At 45.0% G+C, this 19,427-nt stretch overlaps 1 protein-coding gene across 1 annotated transcript in view; it reads left to right on the forward strand.

The window, feature by feature from the left end:
* STRADB (STE20 related adaptor beta) overlaps positions 1–19,427 on the forward strand; it is an 80,667-nt gene that overhangs the window by 27,322 nt on the left and 33,918 nt on the right. Inside the window, exons 7-8 of the mRNA XM_089670405.1 lie at positions 42–163; positions 18,580–18,688. Of these exons, the coding sequence (XP_089526531.1) occupies positions 42–163; positions 18,580–18,688 (231 nt within the window). The remainder of the gene's footprint in view (positions 1–41; positions 164–18,579; positions 18,689–19,427) is intronic.

Below are 19,427 nucleotides of genomic sequence, written 5' to 3' on the forward strand. Positions count from 1 at the left end.
TGTTAAAATTAGTTTTGAACATATTCATTTGGATCTTACAGGGAAAGGTTTCAACAATTTAACTACAATCTACCTCGCTCAACATACTCCTACGGGAACATCTGTCACAGTACGACTCACAGATTTGGATGACTGTTCTGATGAACACATCAAATTCTTACAGGTAACAGAAGGATATTTTACATTCCCCATCATTAAAGAGAACACGTCACAGCTGGCTATCTGCTAAAAATCTAAAACTGAACTTTAAGCACAAAAACTTTCACCTAAATATATTTCACGTTATCCTTAAAGAATATAAATCTACTGTGTGTGTGCACCAAGTGCCTTTGAAAACACAATTATTACCTTGCAAACGTAACAGTGATATCATCACTTTGCCTGTGCAGAGAACAAAACTGTGAGCAGGACCTAGCAGGTTCTCAAAATAAATACAAGAGGGGGCAAAGTCAGGACCGGTCACTCTGCACAAGGAGAGAGAAGAACAGTGACTGATCTTTATTACAGGAAGCTCCTATGCAGGTTTTACACTGAATTACTGCACAAATCTGGAAGTAATGCATTCTTTTGCTTATCCTGGAGTTAGTGATTGTAAACCCTCACCTTACAAAACAACTTATTTCGTTTAACCAGTTGTCGCCCGGCCTATAGCCAGATGGCAGCCGTGCGAACAACTCGTCCCTCCGGCGTCCTTTCAGGCACACGCAGTGCTCCTGCCTGCAGGGCCGCTCTGTGGCACGATCTGTCAATGGCTGTGTACCTCGGACACGGCCGATGACAGATCTGTGTACTGGCCCCGTTGCCAGTACCATGTGACCTGCTGTGACCAATCACAGCAGGTCACATGACAGTTGTATACAATGGATGGTCTCCTTTCAAGTGTGTCTAGCTGTGAATGGTCACAGCAATCACATGCACAAGGTGGGCCAATCACAGCCCATCTGTGTCATGTGATCAGCCATAGCCAAATCACAGCTAAGCACAAAAAAAAAAAAGAATCAATGTCATTCAGGTAAATGCTTGCTTATAGCAAAGTAATTCTTTGCTATAAGCAAATTGTGTAAAAAAAAAATAAAAAATAAATAAATAATCACTTCCCCAAAGTAGTATAATATTACTATGGTAACATTATATTACTTTGGACATAGTGAAATATGAAAGAAAAAATCTTAAAAAAAATTAAAAAAATTATCAATTTTTTTTTTCGTACTGTGACCATTCAGTGTCCCTGATCACCACCATACCAGTTATATGATGACACTGTACTGCACTGGTGACAGTATGTAAAAAACAATTCAGAAAATATTTTTTTTAATTTTTTCATTTTCCGAAAAATTATGACAAAAAAATTACAACTTCAAAAAACTCGCCATGCCTATTATGAAGTACGTCGGACTGTCTACTTTGCAAAAAGGGGTCATATGGGGGATATCTGTACTATTCTGACATTCTTGGACCTCAAGAAATTAGATTGGCTGTCAGTACTTCAGGATTGATCAGTTTTCAGATATATACCATAGTTTGTGAACTGTATAACTTTCCTACAAACTAAATAATACATCCTAATTTGGGTTATTTTCACCAAAGACATGTAGCAGAATACATCTTGGCCTAAATTTATGATGAACAATTATTTATTTGTAAACTTTTCTAAGAGAAACAAAGAAAAACGTGTTTTTGTTTTTTTCAAAATTTTCGGTCTTTTTTTGTTAATTTAGCAAAAAATAAAAACCCCAGTGTTCATTAAATACCACCAAAAGAAAGCTCTAGTTGGTTGAAGAAAATGATAAAATTTTAGTTTGGGTACAGTGTTGTATGACAGCGCAATTGTCATTCAAACATGAGAGCGCTGAAACCTGAAAAATGGCCTGGGCAGGAAAGGGATAAAAGTGCCCTGTATGGAAGTGGTTATAATAGAAATGAAAAGCAAAACATTTGTATATTGATATAAAAATAAATAAAAATGCCTTTTTTTTTTCTCTTTTTTTTATAATTGATCAAATTCTGTCTGTTCCTAGCTGCATATATGCTGGGGGAGGAGAAACAACAGTACAATGAACTTCCCAGTTAAAGGTTGTGCAGGGGGGGTGTAGCAGGACAAGTCTGATCATTTGAGGAGAGCAGGCTGGGTTCTAAGCATAGCTAAATAACTGACCATGGTGTGTTCTCTAGCTTAGTGTGGTCAGTTTTTAATAAGAAAGCAGAGGGACTGGTGGGAACACCATGGATTTCACACAAAATAAGCAATACAAAGAGAACAGGATACTTTTTCATACCAGTACATGGCATAGCAGGGAAATATCAGGAATATGAAATGTTGGTTTACATATTCTTTAAGCTTTTATATTCCATCTCAAAAACAACCCGCCCATGAAACTTTTTTTTGTTTGCACTAACATCCACATTTTCAACTTCCACTAATCTGCTCTTTGTCCTTTTAAATTCATTTGGCTTGTATCGGGAGAGTAGCAGTCCTGATGTTGAAACAGGCCCTTAGACTTAACCGGTTGCCACCCGGCCACGGTACATTTACTGCGGAAGGATAGCATGAGCAGGCTGGATGACGTACATGTACAGTACACCATCCAGCCTGTTTCAGGTTAGGGGTGCACAGCGTGCTATTCCTGTGATGGACACAGCAGATCACAATTCCCGATAAACCAGGTACTGGATATCATGTGATCGCTATAATTGGTCATAACAATCACATGATAACAATGTAAACAAACTGTCATGAATGGCTTTCCATTCATAAACAGCTTGCTTGCGGTTGTGATCTGTGATTGGCCCACAACAAACACATGGTACCTAGCTACTTGTACAATGTGATTGGCTGCAGCCAGTCACAGATCATAACCATAAGCAAGCTGTACATGAATGTTCACCCATTCATGACAGCTAAAACTATTTTTTATACAGTGATCATCACTGTATACACAATACAGTGTATATATGCAGTGTAAACGAATTAAAACAAAATCCCTGATCACCCCCCCAAGAGTAGTACAGTGTCACTATGGTGACACTAAACTACTCTGATGAAATTATGTTAACAAAAATAGTAATAAAAGTTTAAAAAATTGATGCTGTACTACACAGTATGTAAAAAAAATTGTGACAAAAAAAAATAAAACTTCAAAAAAGTCACCATGCATCTTATCAATACCTCGGCCTGTCTACTTTCCAAAGGAAGGGTCATTTGGGATGTGCTTGTACTGTCATGGCATTTTCGGGCCTCAAGAAATGAGACCGGCTCTCAGTACATCACAACTGATCAATTTTAAAATACAGTATATATACTCTAGTTTAGGGGTCAGCAACCCGTAGATCGCGATCAGGTGACTGGTAGATCGTAGTCCGAGCTTGCTGACCAGCCATCCCAGAGCATCAGAGTGCAATGCAGAGGGACTACTTGTAAAGTTGGAGCTGTAGTAGGGAGCAAGAGCCACATAAGCCCAATGCCTCCTCTGTAGTGCTGGCTCCTGTCCCATGTGGAGTGATACCAGCTGCACTCCATCTCTTATGCAGGTAAACTGCAGCACATCAGTATGAAAGCAGCCTTATATGGGGCTCAGAACAGTAAGGGTTCTTTTAAATTTGCAATTTGGAGGGTGATAAAATCCCATGGTTAAGGCGTGGTTTTACCACCCCCACCACAACCACACCCCCATTAGCTGCAGTGACCAGGGGTGTACACATGTCGCAGCCGCAGTAGTTGTTATATGCATTGTCATGGTTCTTGGGTGTAGCACCTGCCAAGCATGACCCATTCACATGACCCAGTGAATGAGGCCGCTCTGCAAGTGTCCTGCAATTTTGTGCAGTGCAAAAAACAAGGGGTTAAAGCAGGCAAAGTTGTGTTGCTTTTTCACCACCTGCTAACCCATTGAACCCTGCAGAAGCATGCAGTTGTGAGTGCGCTTGCAGAAGGCCCCATTTACTTGAAAGGGTCATGATTGCCAGGCAATAGCACCCACCAAAAGCAACAGAGGGTTTAATTCCTGCGGCAGCATGTGTACACCTTTGGCTGCTGCCTCAGCAGCTAAGGGGGGTAGAGATTGGGGGTTGTAAAATTGTGACTCAACTGCAAGGTTTTACCACCCCCAGCTTTATGTGTGAACAATTCCTAAGGGTGGTGCTGCCGAATGCAACTAAGGGCTCATTCACAAGTGCAGCAGGTACTGGTGCTTCTCTGAAAAGCGATCCGAGTGTGTTTGACAGGTGGCAAGGAGACGATAGGCTGCTTCCTCACCACTTGATTTGAACTCACGATTGCCATGCAATGCATACGATTGCAACATGGTAGTATGGCAATTAGAGGCTTAAATCCAGTCAGAGGAGGTGACACCGGGCAACACTGTGCCTGGTGATCTTTAACTTCTCCCATGTTGTTTAGGTAGAACTCCACCTTATTTAAGGTTGCCTACCCCTGCTCTAGTTTGTAGACTGTATAACTTTCACACAAACTAAATAATATGCTCTGATTTGGGTTATTTTTACCAAAGAAATATAGTAGACTACATTTTGGCCTAAATTTTATGAAGAAAGATTATTTATTTGCAAATTTTATAACAGTAACTAATAAAAATGTTTTTTTTTCCAAAATGTTTTGTATTTTTTTTCCTTTATATATCAAAAAAAGAAAAAAACCCAGTGGTGATTAAATACCACCAAGAGAAAGCTCTATTTGTGTTAAAAGAAATGATCTAAATGTAATTTGGGTACAGCGTTGCATTACCGAGCAATTGCCAGTTAAAGTAGCGTAGTGCTCAATAGCAAAAAATGCCCCAGTCATGAAGGGGGTAAAACCTTCTGGAGGTCAAGCGGTTAATTTGGCCTCTAGCTTCTGACTCCCAGGACCTACTGTAATCCTCAGAAAAAGTTAGGGTAACCAAGGAAACAAATAGAATTTTTTTATAGGTAGCCTACACCTATATAATGTATTTAATAATGTATCAGACTCCATGGGGGAGATTTACTAAAACTGGTGCACTCAGAATCTGTTGCAGATGTGCATGGTAGCCAATCAGCTTCTAACTTCAGATTGTTCAATTAAGCTTTGGCAATAAAACCTGAAGCTGATTGGTGTCTATAAAGAGTTGCATCAGATTTTGCACTCTAACTTTAGTAAATCAACCCCATGTGTTAGGCAACTGTTAGACAGCCTAAGTAAAGCTAAACAATATGGATAAATATACATATTTTATATGCAAAATTATATTCTTGGATTAACACAATTCAAGCAAAATTATAGACAAAACTTTTTTTTTTTCATTTTCAATGGAGCAAGAGAAGGTTACAGCACGTCAGTTTTTTTGCCATCTGCGTTCCACTGGGGAGATTTACCTTGACTTCCTATCCCATAGTCAAAACAGGAAGTGAGAGGAAATCCCTGCAAATTAGGGAATCTATTGGAGCCCCCCAGGTCACCAGAACTAGTGTCCCCATTGGAAGATTTCCCCTTGATTACTTCTCTAGGGACAACCCAAAATTTTGTATTTTCTTTTACTTTCACTTTTGGTGATCAAAGTAAACAGGAAAAATAAAGAGTGTGAATCTTCCTAAGGGGGCTACAGACAGCATTGAAAACCTGACAAGTGTTCTAATCCATCTCCAATCTATCCAAAACAAAAAAAAAAGTTTTGCCTTTAGTTATACTTTAAGACTATAACGAAGAATGGATATCATGCTCCGACCTCCAATGAACACTGCAGTGGTTACTCCACACTGTGCCTGAATTTTAGGGGTCATACATAAAACTCAATCCATGGAGAGGAATCTACAGTGTCCTATGAAGTGCTGTTAGCATGCTGCAGTGAATATTGTGATAATAGGTGAGCCTAGTCTTGTGACTTTGGCAGGTTGTTTCAATTAAATTTGAATTCCATTGAAAACTATGTTTTTATGGATATAGGGTGATTAGGGCACTTTTTGTGTGATGATGTTACCAATATAAGATCCAACCTCTATGCCTTCCCATTTCTGTTCTTGCTGCTGTGTTTGTAGGGTTTTTTTCACATGTGTGTTGGTCATGAACAGTGACAAAGTGCTCATTAACACTTGTATAACATTTATCACTGGTGTAGCTCCAGGGGTCACAATTGCAACCCTTCCATGTTCCAGGGGGCCCAGGTGGCCTCCCTGTCACAATAAGCTTTACTCAGGGATCACTATAATGGGCATTAGTCCTGCCATTTAAGAGCCATTGTCATTCTCTCAGAGCCATCAGCGGGAGGCAGGACGACTCTGGATGAAGGGCAGGGGCTGCCCGAGTTAACAAGCAGGTGATTGGTTGTTAGGATGCATGGCAGTCCTAGCAATCAATCACCACCATGTAGCTCATGCCCTCTGTCCAGACCTGCTGTGCCTCCCACCCTCCGCACTGTCTGTGTAAGATAAGACCGGAGCAGGGTGTGAAGAGGGGGCGATGGGAGAGCTGAGGACAGGACAATAATGAAGAGGGGGGCTTTGGACAATAATGGGGTCACTGAGGACATTAATGAAGGGGGCTGACAGTAACAAGGTCACTGAGGCATAAATGGAGGTGGGGCTGGGGACATTAATGGGGTTCCCGAGGACATTAATGGGGTCACTGAGGACAGTAATGGAGGGGTGGGGTTGAGGACATTAATGGGGTTACTGAGGACAGTAACAGGAGAAGCTGAGGACATTAATGGGGGGCTGAGGACATTAATGGGGGACTGAGGACATTAATGGGGGGCTGAGGACATTAATGAGAGGGGCTATGGGGTATCCTGGTGCGACAGGACTGCCCACAGAAGGGGGGATGTCCCCTTCCGATGCTTGTAAAAGCAATCCTGTGGCTAGTTAGCCGCTCGGATTTCTTTTACAAGAGAGTCGACCGTCTGCTCTAAACCCTGCTGCTTGCCCACAGCATGGCCAAATGTAAAGAAAAACCTTTTGCCCAACACCCAAAATTGCATGTCCCAGGCATCAGGCTATAGGAATTGTACATCCCTTGGAGCAGGATGTGTATTTCGGCGATCACATTGGTTGAATAGGAGAAGAAGGCCGGCAGGGATTGTAGCATTACACATCCCACCCACACAAGAAGTGGCAGTTGTAATAATCTCCATCTTGAGTTTTCTTCCTTAAACCCTTCAAAGCACTGGAAATTACAGAGGGGGAGGTAGAGGGGCAAGATGTAATTTTCATTTCTAGATTTACCAATGTGCCAGCCTGCCACAACAGGTAGGATCTGTTACAGTAGCTTGCCTGCGCTGCTTTGCTTGTGGAGATCATATCTGTATTATACATTACAGCCCCCATATCTGTATTATACATTACAGCCCCCATATCTGTATTATACTTTACTGCCCCCTATACTGTACCCTCCTGACCCCCCCTGTACTGTGCCCTCCTACATCCCCTGTATTGTGTCCTGCCCCCCTGTACTATGCCCTCCTTGTACTGTGCTCTCCTGCCCCCCTGTACAAAGTCTACCTAACCCCCCCCCCCCCGTACTGTGTCCTCCTGCCTGTCCTGTACTGTGTCTTCCTGCCCCTCTGTGCTGTGTCCTACTGCACTTCTGTCCTCCCATTGTGTGTCCATTTGCCACCCCCCATACTTTGCCCTTCAACCCCCCCTTCCCTACTTTGCCCTGCTGTGTACCCCTGTCCTGTTGGTCCCTGTCCTCTGACCTCTGTTGACTACCTTTCATCTTACTGACCTCTGTACACTGTCCTACATACTGCTGAACCCTGTAAACTGCCCTACATTCTACCGACCTCTGTTCACTGCCCTACATTCTACTGACATCTGTACACTGCCCTACATCCTACTGACCTCTGTACACTGCCCTACATCCTACTGACCTCTGTACACTGCCCTACATCCTACTGACCTCTGTACATTGCCCTACATCCTACTGACCTCTGTACACTGCCCTACATACTACTGACCTCTGTACACTGCCCTACATCCTACTGACCTCTGTACACTGTCCTAAATACTACTTACCTTTGTACACCAATCTACAAAATACTGACCTCTGTACACTGCCCTACATCCTACTGACTTCTGTACACTGCCCTACATCCTACTGACCTCTGTACACTGCCCTACGTCCTAACGACCTCTGTACGCTGCCCTACATACTACTGACCTCTGTACACTGCCCTACATCCTACTGACCTCTGTACACTGCCCTACATCCTACTGACCTCTGTACACTGCCCTACATCCTACTGACCTCTGTACACTGCCCTACATCCTACCGACCTCTGTACACTGCCCTACATCCTACTGACCTCTGTACACTGCCCTACATCCTACCGACCTCTGTACACTGCCCTACATCCTACCGACCTCTGTACACTGCCCTACATCCTACCGACCTCTGTACACTGCCCTACATCCTACTGACCTCTACACACTGCCCTACATCCTATCGACCTCTGTACACTGCCCTACATCCTACTGACCTCTGTACACTGCCCTACATACTGCTGACCTCTGTACACTGCCCTACATTCTACCGACCTCTGTACACTGCCCTACATCCTACCGACCTCTGTACACTGCCCTACATCCTACTGATCTCTGTACACTGCCCTACATTCTACTGACCTCTGTACTCTGCCCTACACAATACTGACCTTTGTACACCAATCTACAAAATACTGACCTCTGTACACTGCCCTACATCCTACTGACCTCTGTACACTGCCCTACATCCTACCGACCTCTGTACACTGCCCTACATCCTACCGACCTCTGTACACTGCCCTACATCCTACCGACCTCTGTACACTGCCCTACATCCTACCGACCTCTGTACACTGCCCTACATCCTACCGACCTCTGTACACTGCCCTACATCCTACCGACCTCTGTACACTGCCCTACATCCTACCGACCTCTGTACACTGCCCTACATCCTACTGATCTCTGTACACTGCCCTACATCCTACTGATTTCTGTACACTGCCCTACATTCTACTGACCTCTGTACTCTGCCCTACACAATACTGACCTTTGTACACCGAATTTACAAACTACTGACCTCTGTACACTGCCCTACATTCTACTGACCTCTGTACACTGCCCTACATCCTACCGACCTCTGTACACTGTCCTACGTCCTACTGACCTCTGTACACTACCCTACATCCTACTGACCTCTGTACACTGCCCTACATACTACTGACCTTTGTACACCAATCTACAAAATACTGACCTCTGTACACTGCCCTACATCCTACTGACCTCTGTACACTGCCCTACATCCTACCGACCTCTGTACACTGCCCTACATCCTACCGACCTCTGTACACTGCCCTACCTACTACTGACCTTTGTACACCAATCTACAAAATACTGACCTCTGTACACTGCTTTACATATTACTGACCACTGTGCATTGGACCTACATCCTACTGACCTCTGTACACTGTCCTACATCCTACTGACCTCTGTACACTACCCTACATCCTACTGACCTCTGTACACTGCCCTACATTCTACTGACCTCTGTACACTGCCCTACATCCTACTGACCTCTGTACACTGTCCTACATCCTACTGACCTCTGTACACTGCCCTACATCCTACTGACCTCTGTACACTGCCCTACATCCTACTGACCACTGTACACTGCCCTACATCCTACTGACCTCTGTACACTGCCCTACATACTGCTGACCTCTGTACACTGCCCTACATCCTACTGACCACTGTACACTGCCCTACATTCTACCGACCTCTGTACATTGCCCTACATCCTACTGACCTCTGTACACTGTCCTACATCCTACTGACCTCTGTACACTGCCCTACATCCTACTGACCTCTGTACACTGCCCTACATCCTACTGACCTCTGTACACTGCCCTACATACTGCTGACCTCTGTACACTGCCCTACATACTGCTGACCTCTGTACACTGCCCTACATCCTACCGACCTCTGTACACTGCCCTACATTCTATCGACCTCTGTACATTGCCCTACATCCTACTGACCTCTGTACACTGCCCTACATTCTACTGACCTCTGTACATTGCCCTACATCCTACTGACCTCTGTACACTGCCCTACATCCTACTGACCTCTGTACACTGTCCTACTTACTACTTACCTTTGTACACCAATCTACAAAATACTGACCTCTGTACACTGCCCTACATCCTACTGACCTCTGTACACTGCCCTACATCCTACTGACCTCTGTACACTGCCCTACGTCCTACCGACCTATGTACGCTGCCCTACATACTACTGACCTCTGTACACTGCCCTACATCCTACTGACCTCTGTACACTGCCCTACATCCTACTGACCTCTGTACACTGCCCTACATCCTACTGACCTCTGTACAATGCCCTACATCCTACTGACCTCTTTACACTGCCCTACATCCTACCGACCTCTGTACACTGCCCTACATCCTACTGACCTCTGTACACTGCCCTACATCCTACTGACCTCTGTACACAGCCCTACATCCTTCCGACCTCTGTACACTGCCCTACATCCTACTGATCTCTGTACACTGCCCTACATTCTACTGACCTCTGTACTTTGCCCTACACAATACTGACCTTTGTACACCAATCTACAAAATACTGACCTCTGTACACTGCTCTACATCCTACCGACCTCTGTACACTGCCCTACATCCTACCGACCTCTGTACACTGCCCTACATCCTACCGACCTCTGTACACTGCCCTACATCCTACCCACCTCTGTACACTGCCCTACATCCTACTGACCTCTACACACTGCCCTACATCCTATCGACCTCTGTACACTGCCCTACATCCTACTGATCTCTGTACACTGCCCTACATTCTACTGACCTCTGTACTCTGCCCTACACAATACTGACCTTTGTACACCGAATGTACAAACTACTGACCTCTGTACACTGCCCTACATCCTACTGACCTCTGTATACTGCCCTACATCCTACTGACCTCTGTACACTGTCCTACATCCTACTGACCTCTGTACACTGTCCTACATCCTACTGACCTCTGTACACTACCCTACATCCTACTGACCTCTGTACACTGCCCTACATTCTACTGATCTCTGTACACTGCCTTACATACTACTGACCTTTGTACACCAATCTACAAAATACTGACCTCTGTACACTGCCCTACATCCTACTGACCTCTGTACACTGCCCTACATACTACTGACCTTTGTACACCAATCTACAAAATACTGACCTCTGTACACTGCCCTACATCCTACTGACCTCTGTACACTGCCCTACATCCTACCGACCTCTGTACACTGCCCTACATCCTACCGACCTCTGTACACTGCCCTACCTACTACTGACCTTTGTACACCAATCTACAAAATACTGACCTCTGTACACTGCTTTACATATTACTGACCACTGTGCATTGGACCTACATCCTACTGACCTCTGTACACTGTCCTACATCCTACTGACCTCTGTACACTACCCTACATCCTACTGACCTCTGTACACTGCCCTACATTCTACTGACCTCTGTACACTGCCCTACATCCTACTGACCTCTGTACACTGTCCTACATCCTACTGACCTCTGTACACTGCCCTACATCCTACTGACCTCTGTACACTGCCCTACATCCTACTGACCACTGTACACTGCCCTACATCCTACTGACCTCTGTACACTGCCCTACATACTGCTGACCTCTGTACACTGCCCTACATCCTACTGACCACTGTACACTGCCCTACATTCTACCGACCTCTGTACATTGCCCTACATCCTACTGACCTCTGTACACTGTCCTACATCCTACTGACCTCTGTACACTGCCCTACATCCTACTGACCTCTGTACACTGCCCTACATCCTACTGACCTCTGTACACAGCCCTACATACTGCTGACCTCTGTACACTGCCCTACATACTGCTGACCTCTGTACACTGCCCTACATCCTACCGACCTCTGTACACTGCCCTACATTCTATCGACCTCTGTACATTGCCCTACATCCTACTGACCTCTGTACACTGCCCTACATTCTACTGACCTCTGTACATTGCCCTACATCCTACTGACCTCTGTACACTGCCCTACATACTACTGACCTCTGTACACTGCCCTACATCCTACTGACCTCTGTACACTGTCCTACTTACTACTTACCTTTGTACACCAATCTACAAAATACTGACCTCTGTACACTGCCCTACATCCTACTGACCTCTGTACACTGCCCTACATCCTACTGACCTCTGTACACTGCCCTACGTCCTACCGACCTATGTACGCTGCCCTACATACTACTGACCTCTGTACGCTGCCCTACATACTACTGACCTCTGTACACTGCCCTACATCCTACTGACCTCTGTACACTGCCCTACATCCTACTGACCTCTGTACACTGCCCTACATCCTACTGACCTCTGTACAATGCCCTACATCCTACTGACCTCTTTACACTGCCCTACATCCTACCGACCTCTGTACACTGCCCTACATCCTACTGACCTCTGTACACTGCCCTACATCCTACTGACCTCTGTACACAGCCCTACATCCTTCCGACCTCTGTACACTGCCCTACATCCTACTGATCTCTGTACACTGCCCTACATTCTACTGACCTCTGTACTTTGCCCTACACAATACTGACCTTTGTACACCAATCTACAAAATACTGACCTCTGTACACTGCCCTACATCCTACCGACCTCTGTACACTGCCCTACATCCTACCGACCTCTGTACACTGCCCTACATCCTACCCACCTCTGTACACTGCCCTACATCCTACTGACCTCTACACACTGCCCTACATCCTATCGACCTCTGTACACTGCCCTACATCCTACTGATCTCTGTACACTGCCCTACATTCTACTGACCTCTGTACTCTGCCCTACACAATACTGACCTTTGTACACCGAATGTACAAACTACTGACCTCTGTACACTGCCCTACATCCTACTGACCTCTGTATACTGCCCTACATCCTACTGACCTCTGTACACTGTCCTACATCCTACTGACCTCTGTACACTGTCCTACATCCTACTGACCTCTGTACACTACCCTACATCCTACTGACCTCTGTACACTGCCCTACATTCTACTGATCTCTGTACACTGCCTTACATACTACTGACCTTTGTACACCAATCTACAAAATACTGACCTCTGTACACTGCCCTACATCCTACTGACCTCTGTACACTGTCCTACATCCTACTGACCTCTGTACACTGCCCTACATCCTACTGACCTCTGTACACTGCCCTACATCCTACTGACCACTGTACACTGCCCTACATCCTACTGACCTCTGTACACTGCCCTACATACTGCTGACCTCTGTACACTGCCCTACATACTGCTGACCTCTGTACACTGCCCTACATCCTACCGACCTCTGTACACTGCCCTACATTCTACCGACCTCTGTACATTGCCCTACATCCTACTGACCTCTGTACACTGCCCTACATTCTACTGACCTCTGTACATTGCCCTACATCCTACTGACCTCTGTACACTGCCCTACATACTACTGACCTCTGTACACTGCCCTACATCCTACTGACCTCTGTACACTGTCCTACTTACTACTTACCTTTGTACACCAATCTACAAAATACTGACCTCTGTACACTGCCCTACATCCTACTGACCTCTGTACACTGCCCTACGTCCTACCGACCTATGTACGCTGCCCTACATACTACTGACCTCTGTACACTGCCCTACATCCTACTGACCTCTGTACACTGCCCTACATCCTACTGACCTCTGTACACTGCCCTACATCCTACTGACCTCTGTACAATGCCCTACATCCTACTGACCTCTGTACACTGCCCTACATCCTACTGACCTCTGTACACTGCCCTACATCCTACTGACCTCTGTACAATGCCCTACATCCTACTGACCTCTTTACACTGCCCTACATCCTACCGACCTCTGTACACTGCCCTACATCCTACTGACCTCTGTACACTGCCCTACATCCTACTGACCTCTGTACACAGCCCTACATCCTTCCGACCTCTGTACACTGCCCTACATCCTACTGATCTCTGTACACTGCCCTACATTCTACTGACCTCTGTACTTTGCCCTACACAATACTGACCTTTGTACACCAATCTACAAAATACTGACCTCTGTACACTGCCCTACATCCTACCGACCTCTGTACACTGCCCTACATCCTACCGACCTCTGTACACTGCCCTACATCCTACCGACCTCTGTACACTGCCCTACATCCTACCGACCTCTGTACACTGCCCTACATCCTACCCACCTCTGTACACTGCCCTACATCCTACTGACCTCTACACACTGCCCTACATCCTATCGACCTCTGTACACTGCCCTACATCCTACTGATCTCTGTACACTGCCCTACATTCTACTGACCTCTGTACTCTGCCCTACACAATACTGACCTTTGTACACCGAATGTACAAACTACTGACCTCTGTACACTGCCCTACATCCTACTGACCTCTGTATACTGCCCTACATCCTACTGACCTCTGTACACTGTCCTACATCCTACTGACCTCTGTACACTGTCCTACATCCTACAGACCTCTGTACACTACCCTACATCCTACTGACCTCTGTACACTGCCCTACATTCTACTGATCTCTGTACACTGCCTTACATACTACTGACCTTTGTACACCAATCTACAAAATACTGACCTCTGTACACTGCCCTACATCCTACTGACCTCTGTACACTGTCCTACATCCTACTGACCTCTGTACACTGCCCTACATCCTACTGACCTCTGTACACTGCCCTACATCCTACTGACCACTGTACACTGCCCTACATCCTACTGACCTCTGTACACTGCCCTACATACTGCTGACCTCTGTACACTGCCCTACATACTGCTGACCTCTGTACACTGCCCTACATCCTACCGACCTCTGTACACTGCCCTACATTCTACCGACCTCTGTACATTGCCCTACATCCTACTGACTTCTGTACACTGCCCTACATTCTACTGACCTCTGTACATTGCCCTACATCCTACTGACCTCTGTACACTGCCCTACATACTACTGACCTCTGTACACTGCCCTACATCCTACTGACCTCTGTACACTGTCCTACTTACTACTTACCTTTGTACACCAATCTACAAAATACTGACCTCTGTACACTGCCCTACATCCTACTGACCTCTGTACACTGCCCTACGTCCTACCGACCTATGTACGCTGCCCTACATACTACTGACCTCTGTACACTGCCCTACATCCTACTGACCTCTGTACACTGCCCTACATCCTACTGACCTCTGTACAATGCCCTACATCCTACTGACCTCTGTACACTGCCCTACATCCTACCGACCTCTGTACACTGCCCTACATCCTACTGACCTCTGTACACTGCCCTACATCCTACTGACCTCTGTACACAGCCCTACATCCTTCCGACCTCTGTACACTGCCCTACATCCTACTGATCTCTGTACACTGCCCTACATTCTACTGACCTCTGTACTTTGCCCTACACAATACTGACCTTTGTACACCAATCTACAAAATACTGACCTCTGTACACTGCCCTACATCCTACCGACCTCTGTACACTGCCCTACATCCTACCGACCTCTACACACTGCCCTACATCCTATCGACCTCTGTACACTGCCCTACATCCTACTGATCTCTGTACACTGCCCTACATTCTACTGACCTCTGTACTCTGCCCTACACAATACTGACCTTTGTACACCGAATGTACAAACTACTGACCTCTGTACACTGCCCTACATCCTACTGACCTCTGTATACTGCCCTACATCCTACTGACCTCTGTACACTGTCCTACATCCTACTGACCTCTGTACACTGTCCTACATCCTACTGACCTCTGTACACTACCCTACATCCTACTGACCTCTGTACACTGCCCTACATTCTACTGATCTCTGTACACTGCCTTACATACTACTGACCTTTGTACACCAATCTACAAAATACTGACCTCTGTACACTGCCCTACATCCTACTGACCTCTGTACACTGCCCTACATCCTGCTGACCTCTGTACACTGCCCTACATTTTACTGACCTCTGTACACTGCCCTACATCCTACCGACCTCTGTACACTGCCCTACATCCTACCGACCTCTGTACACTGCCCTACATCCTACTGATCTCTGTACACTACCCTACATACTACTGACCTTTGTACACCAATCTACAAAATACTGACCTCTGTACACAGCCTTACATATTACTGACCACTGTGCATTGGACCTACCTACTACTGATCTTTGTACACTGACTTACCTACCACATTGTCATATCGTGAGGAAAGTACTGCCGAGAACCGGCAATTGTCAGCGAAGGGATTGGCACTGATCATCAGGGCACTGATCATCAGTGCCCATCAGTGCTGCCCACCCTTGCCTATCAGTGCCACCCACCTGTGCTCTGCAGTGCCACCCACCTGTGCCCAACAGTGCCACCCAGCAGTGCCGCTAGTCAGTGCCCTGCAGTGCCATCAGTCGGTGCTGCCCAGCAGTGCCGCCTATCACTGCAACATCATCAGTGCCACCTATCAATGCCGCCTATCAGTGCCCATCAGTGCTGCCTATTCCTGCCACCTCATCAGTGCCCACCAGTGCTGCCTATCAGTGCAGCCTCATCAACACACATCAGTGAAGGAAAAAAATTACCTGTTTGCAAAGTTTTATAATAGAAAGAAAGAAAAACCTTTTTTTTTTTGCTCTTTTTTTTATTTTGTTTTGTTTTTAGCGCACACAAACAACAAAAACTCTATTTATGTGAAAGCAATGATAAAAATGTCATATGGGTACAATGTTGCATGACCGTCATTCAAAGTGCGACAGCACTGAAAGCTGAAAATTGGCCTGAGCAGGAAGGGGGTAGAAGTGCTCGGTAGGCAGGTAGTTAACCGCTTTCCTGTCGCCCTATAATAAAACTACTGCTACAGGGCAGCAGGGCTGTGCAAAATTCCATATATATGCGTGATTTGCATTTCTGAGTAGGGATGTCAATCACTGGCACCCAGCTATCGTCAGGGAAAGCTGACAGGGGAGATACCTGTGTGTAAACAACACTGGTCTCCTGCCAGCAAGGACGTGCTGCTTTGTATTTCTCTGCACAACAGAGAAATACAAAGCAACATGTCTCCCTAGTAAAACACACAGCACATAATGTAAAACAGCTCACAGTGAACCCTTTCATTGCCCCAGATGTTAACCCCTTCTTGCCCAGTGTCATTAGTACACTGTCAGTGCTTTTTATTAGAACCGATCACTGTATTAGCATCATTGGGATGTCAGTGGCAGTTAGTCAGTTCCCACTTAGTGTCAGAATGCCTGCTGCAGTCCCGCTATAAGTCACTGATTGCAGCTATTACTAGTATAATAAAAATAAAAATTCCAGTATATATACTGCCATTTTAAAATGCTATAACTTTCACATAAACCAATTAATTTACAAGTATTAGGATTTTTTTTAGCAAGGACATGTAGCAGAATACATTTTTGCCTAAATTTATGATGAAATTTGATTTTTAAAAATATTTACTGGGTATGTTTTATAGCAATAAGTCAAAAATATTTTTTTTTAACTTGTCAGTTTTTTTTTTGTTTATAGCACAGAAAATAAAAACCTCAGAGGTGATCAAATACCACTGAATGAAAGCTCTGTTTGTGGGGACAAAAAGACAATAATTTCATTTATTTACAGCTTTGCATGACTGCGCAATTGTCAGTTAAAGTAACGCAGCATCATATCGCAAAAAATGGCCTGGTCAGGAAGGGGGGTAAATCCTCTGGAGGGCAAGTGGTTAAAATCCAGTAATACACTGTATGTAAGATTTACTGCTTCTCAGGGGCTCTGGGCTTTAGCAAAATGACAACCTCCAGCAAGATGAAACAGTAACAATGCTAGAGGCAATTTAGAGCACACACTCATTTTTGTAGTATCATGAATAATGTGGAATGTATACTCCTTGCAGAAGAATACAATTTTTTATGAAGCTGATAAGGGTAAAGTTCTACTTTATGATGCGGTTACAGAGCATTGCCATTGAAATCATTGTAGGCGGCTGACAAGGGTCGATGCCCCATTTGCTGCTTCATTTGTAACACAACATTACTCTACTGCTCCTGTGTGAACAGCACTGTCTGCTGCCATTGTAATATTTATAGCAGGTATTGAAGGGCGGATGTGAGGCTTTAAGAATTCTGAATAAATGCCACATAAGCACAGGGTATTGACATACATGTGAACAAGCCCTTTAGGCTGTTAGAAGGGCTCCAGTTAAAAGCAGAGTGTGGACATATAATGTAACAGGTAGTTGCTGCATTCACTTATAGTCCTTAGACAAGAAAAGAAGACAACAAATCTTCACATTACGCAGATACTGGGAACTATTATTTCACACAGCAGGTCCACTCATCAATCTGCATCTTATTGGAACTGAATACTTATAGAGGAGTGCTGCTTATATTTCTTGAATCATAGAATTTTACATACAGTAGTCTACTTTGTTTGTAATAATGTACTTAAATGAAGTATAACTTATATTCCTTCAGAATGAAGTGGCTATGTCTTCATTTTTTCGGCATCCTAACATTTTGCTTTCCTGGAAGATGTTTACTGTGGGGACCTGGCTTTGGGTTATTAACCCTTTCATGGCATATGGTGAGTGATTACTGGATTCCTTCATAACATTGCAGTATGATTCTTTATATATATATATATACTTTATATAACTTTCCAGTTATGAGTACTGTGTAAGGGTAGATTTAAAGTGGTTATGAAGGTAATTAAAAAAAAAAAGTAATAAACATGGCTATACTTACCTGCTCTGTGCCATGGAATTGCACAGGGCAGCCCCGAACTTCCTCTTCTCGGGTCCCCCAGTGGCGCTCCTGGCTCTTCCTTTCTGTCGATAGGAAGCTGCTTCCCATGGGGGCACCTGTTCGTGCTCACTCCTTTGCCCCACCCCCCACTACATCGTCCCTGGCTTTGATTGGCAGTAGCGGGAGCCAATGGCTTACAGTGCCCCAGCAAAGCCAGTGAGACCTGGAAGTGAGAGGAAAGAAGAGCAGTAGACATGCACAGCGCTGGATTGCATAAGGGCTCAGGTAAGTAAAAGAGGGGTGAAGGAGGACACTGATGCCGAAACATTTTTTACCTTTTGCATTAAGGTAAAAAATGGTTAGGCTTTATAACCACTTTAACAGTAGAATTTTTTGCCCGGTATGGCTTTAAGCCTTGTTCACACCTATGGCTTAAAAAAATTGCCAGTGCTCTTAGCAGAAAAAAAAACACAAATTTTGAACGTTTAATGTTTTTTATCTGCCACATACTTTTTTTTTCTGTCTCTAAATGCTGAGCTTACAAAATGCCTACTAATGTGCATAGAATCCCAGGATAA

The sequence above is a fragment of the Staurois parvus genome, unplaced genomic scaffold, assembly GCF_062004578.1.
Source record: "Staurois parvus isolate SC_StPar_1 unplaced genomic scaffold, SC_StPar_1.0 ptg000011l, whole genome shotgun sequence".
Classification (NCBI taxonomy): domain Eukaryota; kingdom Metazoa; phylum Chordata; class Amphibia; order Anura; family Ranidae; genus Staurois; species Staurois parvus.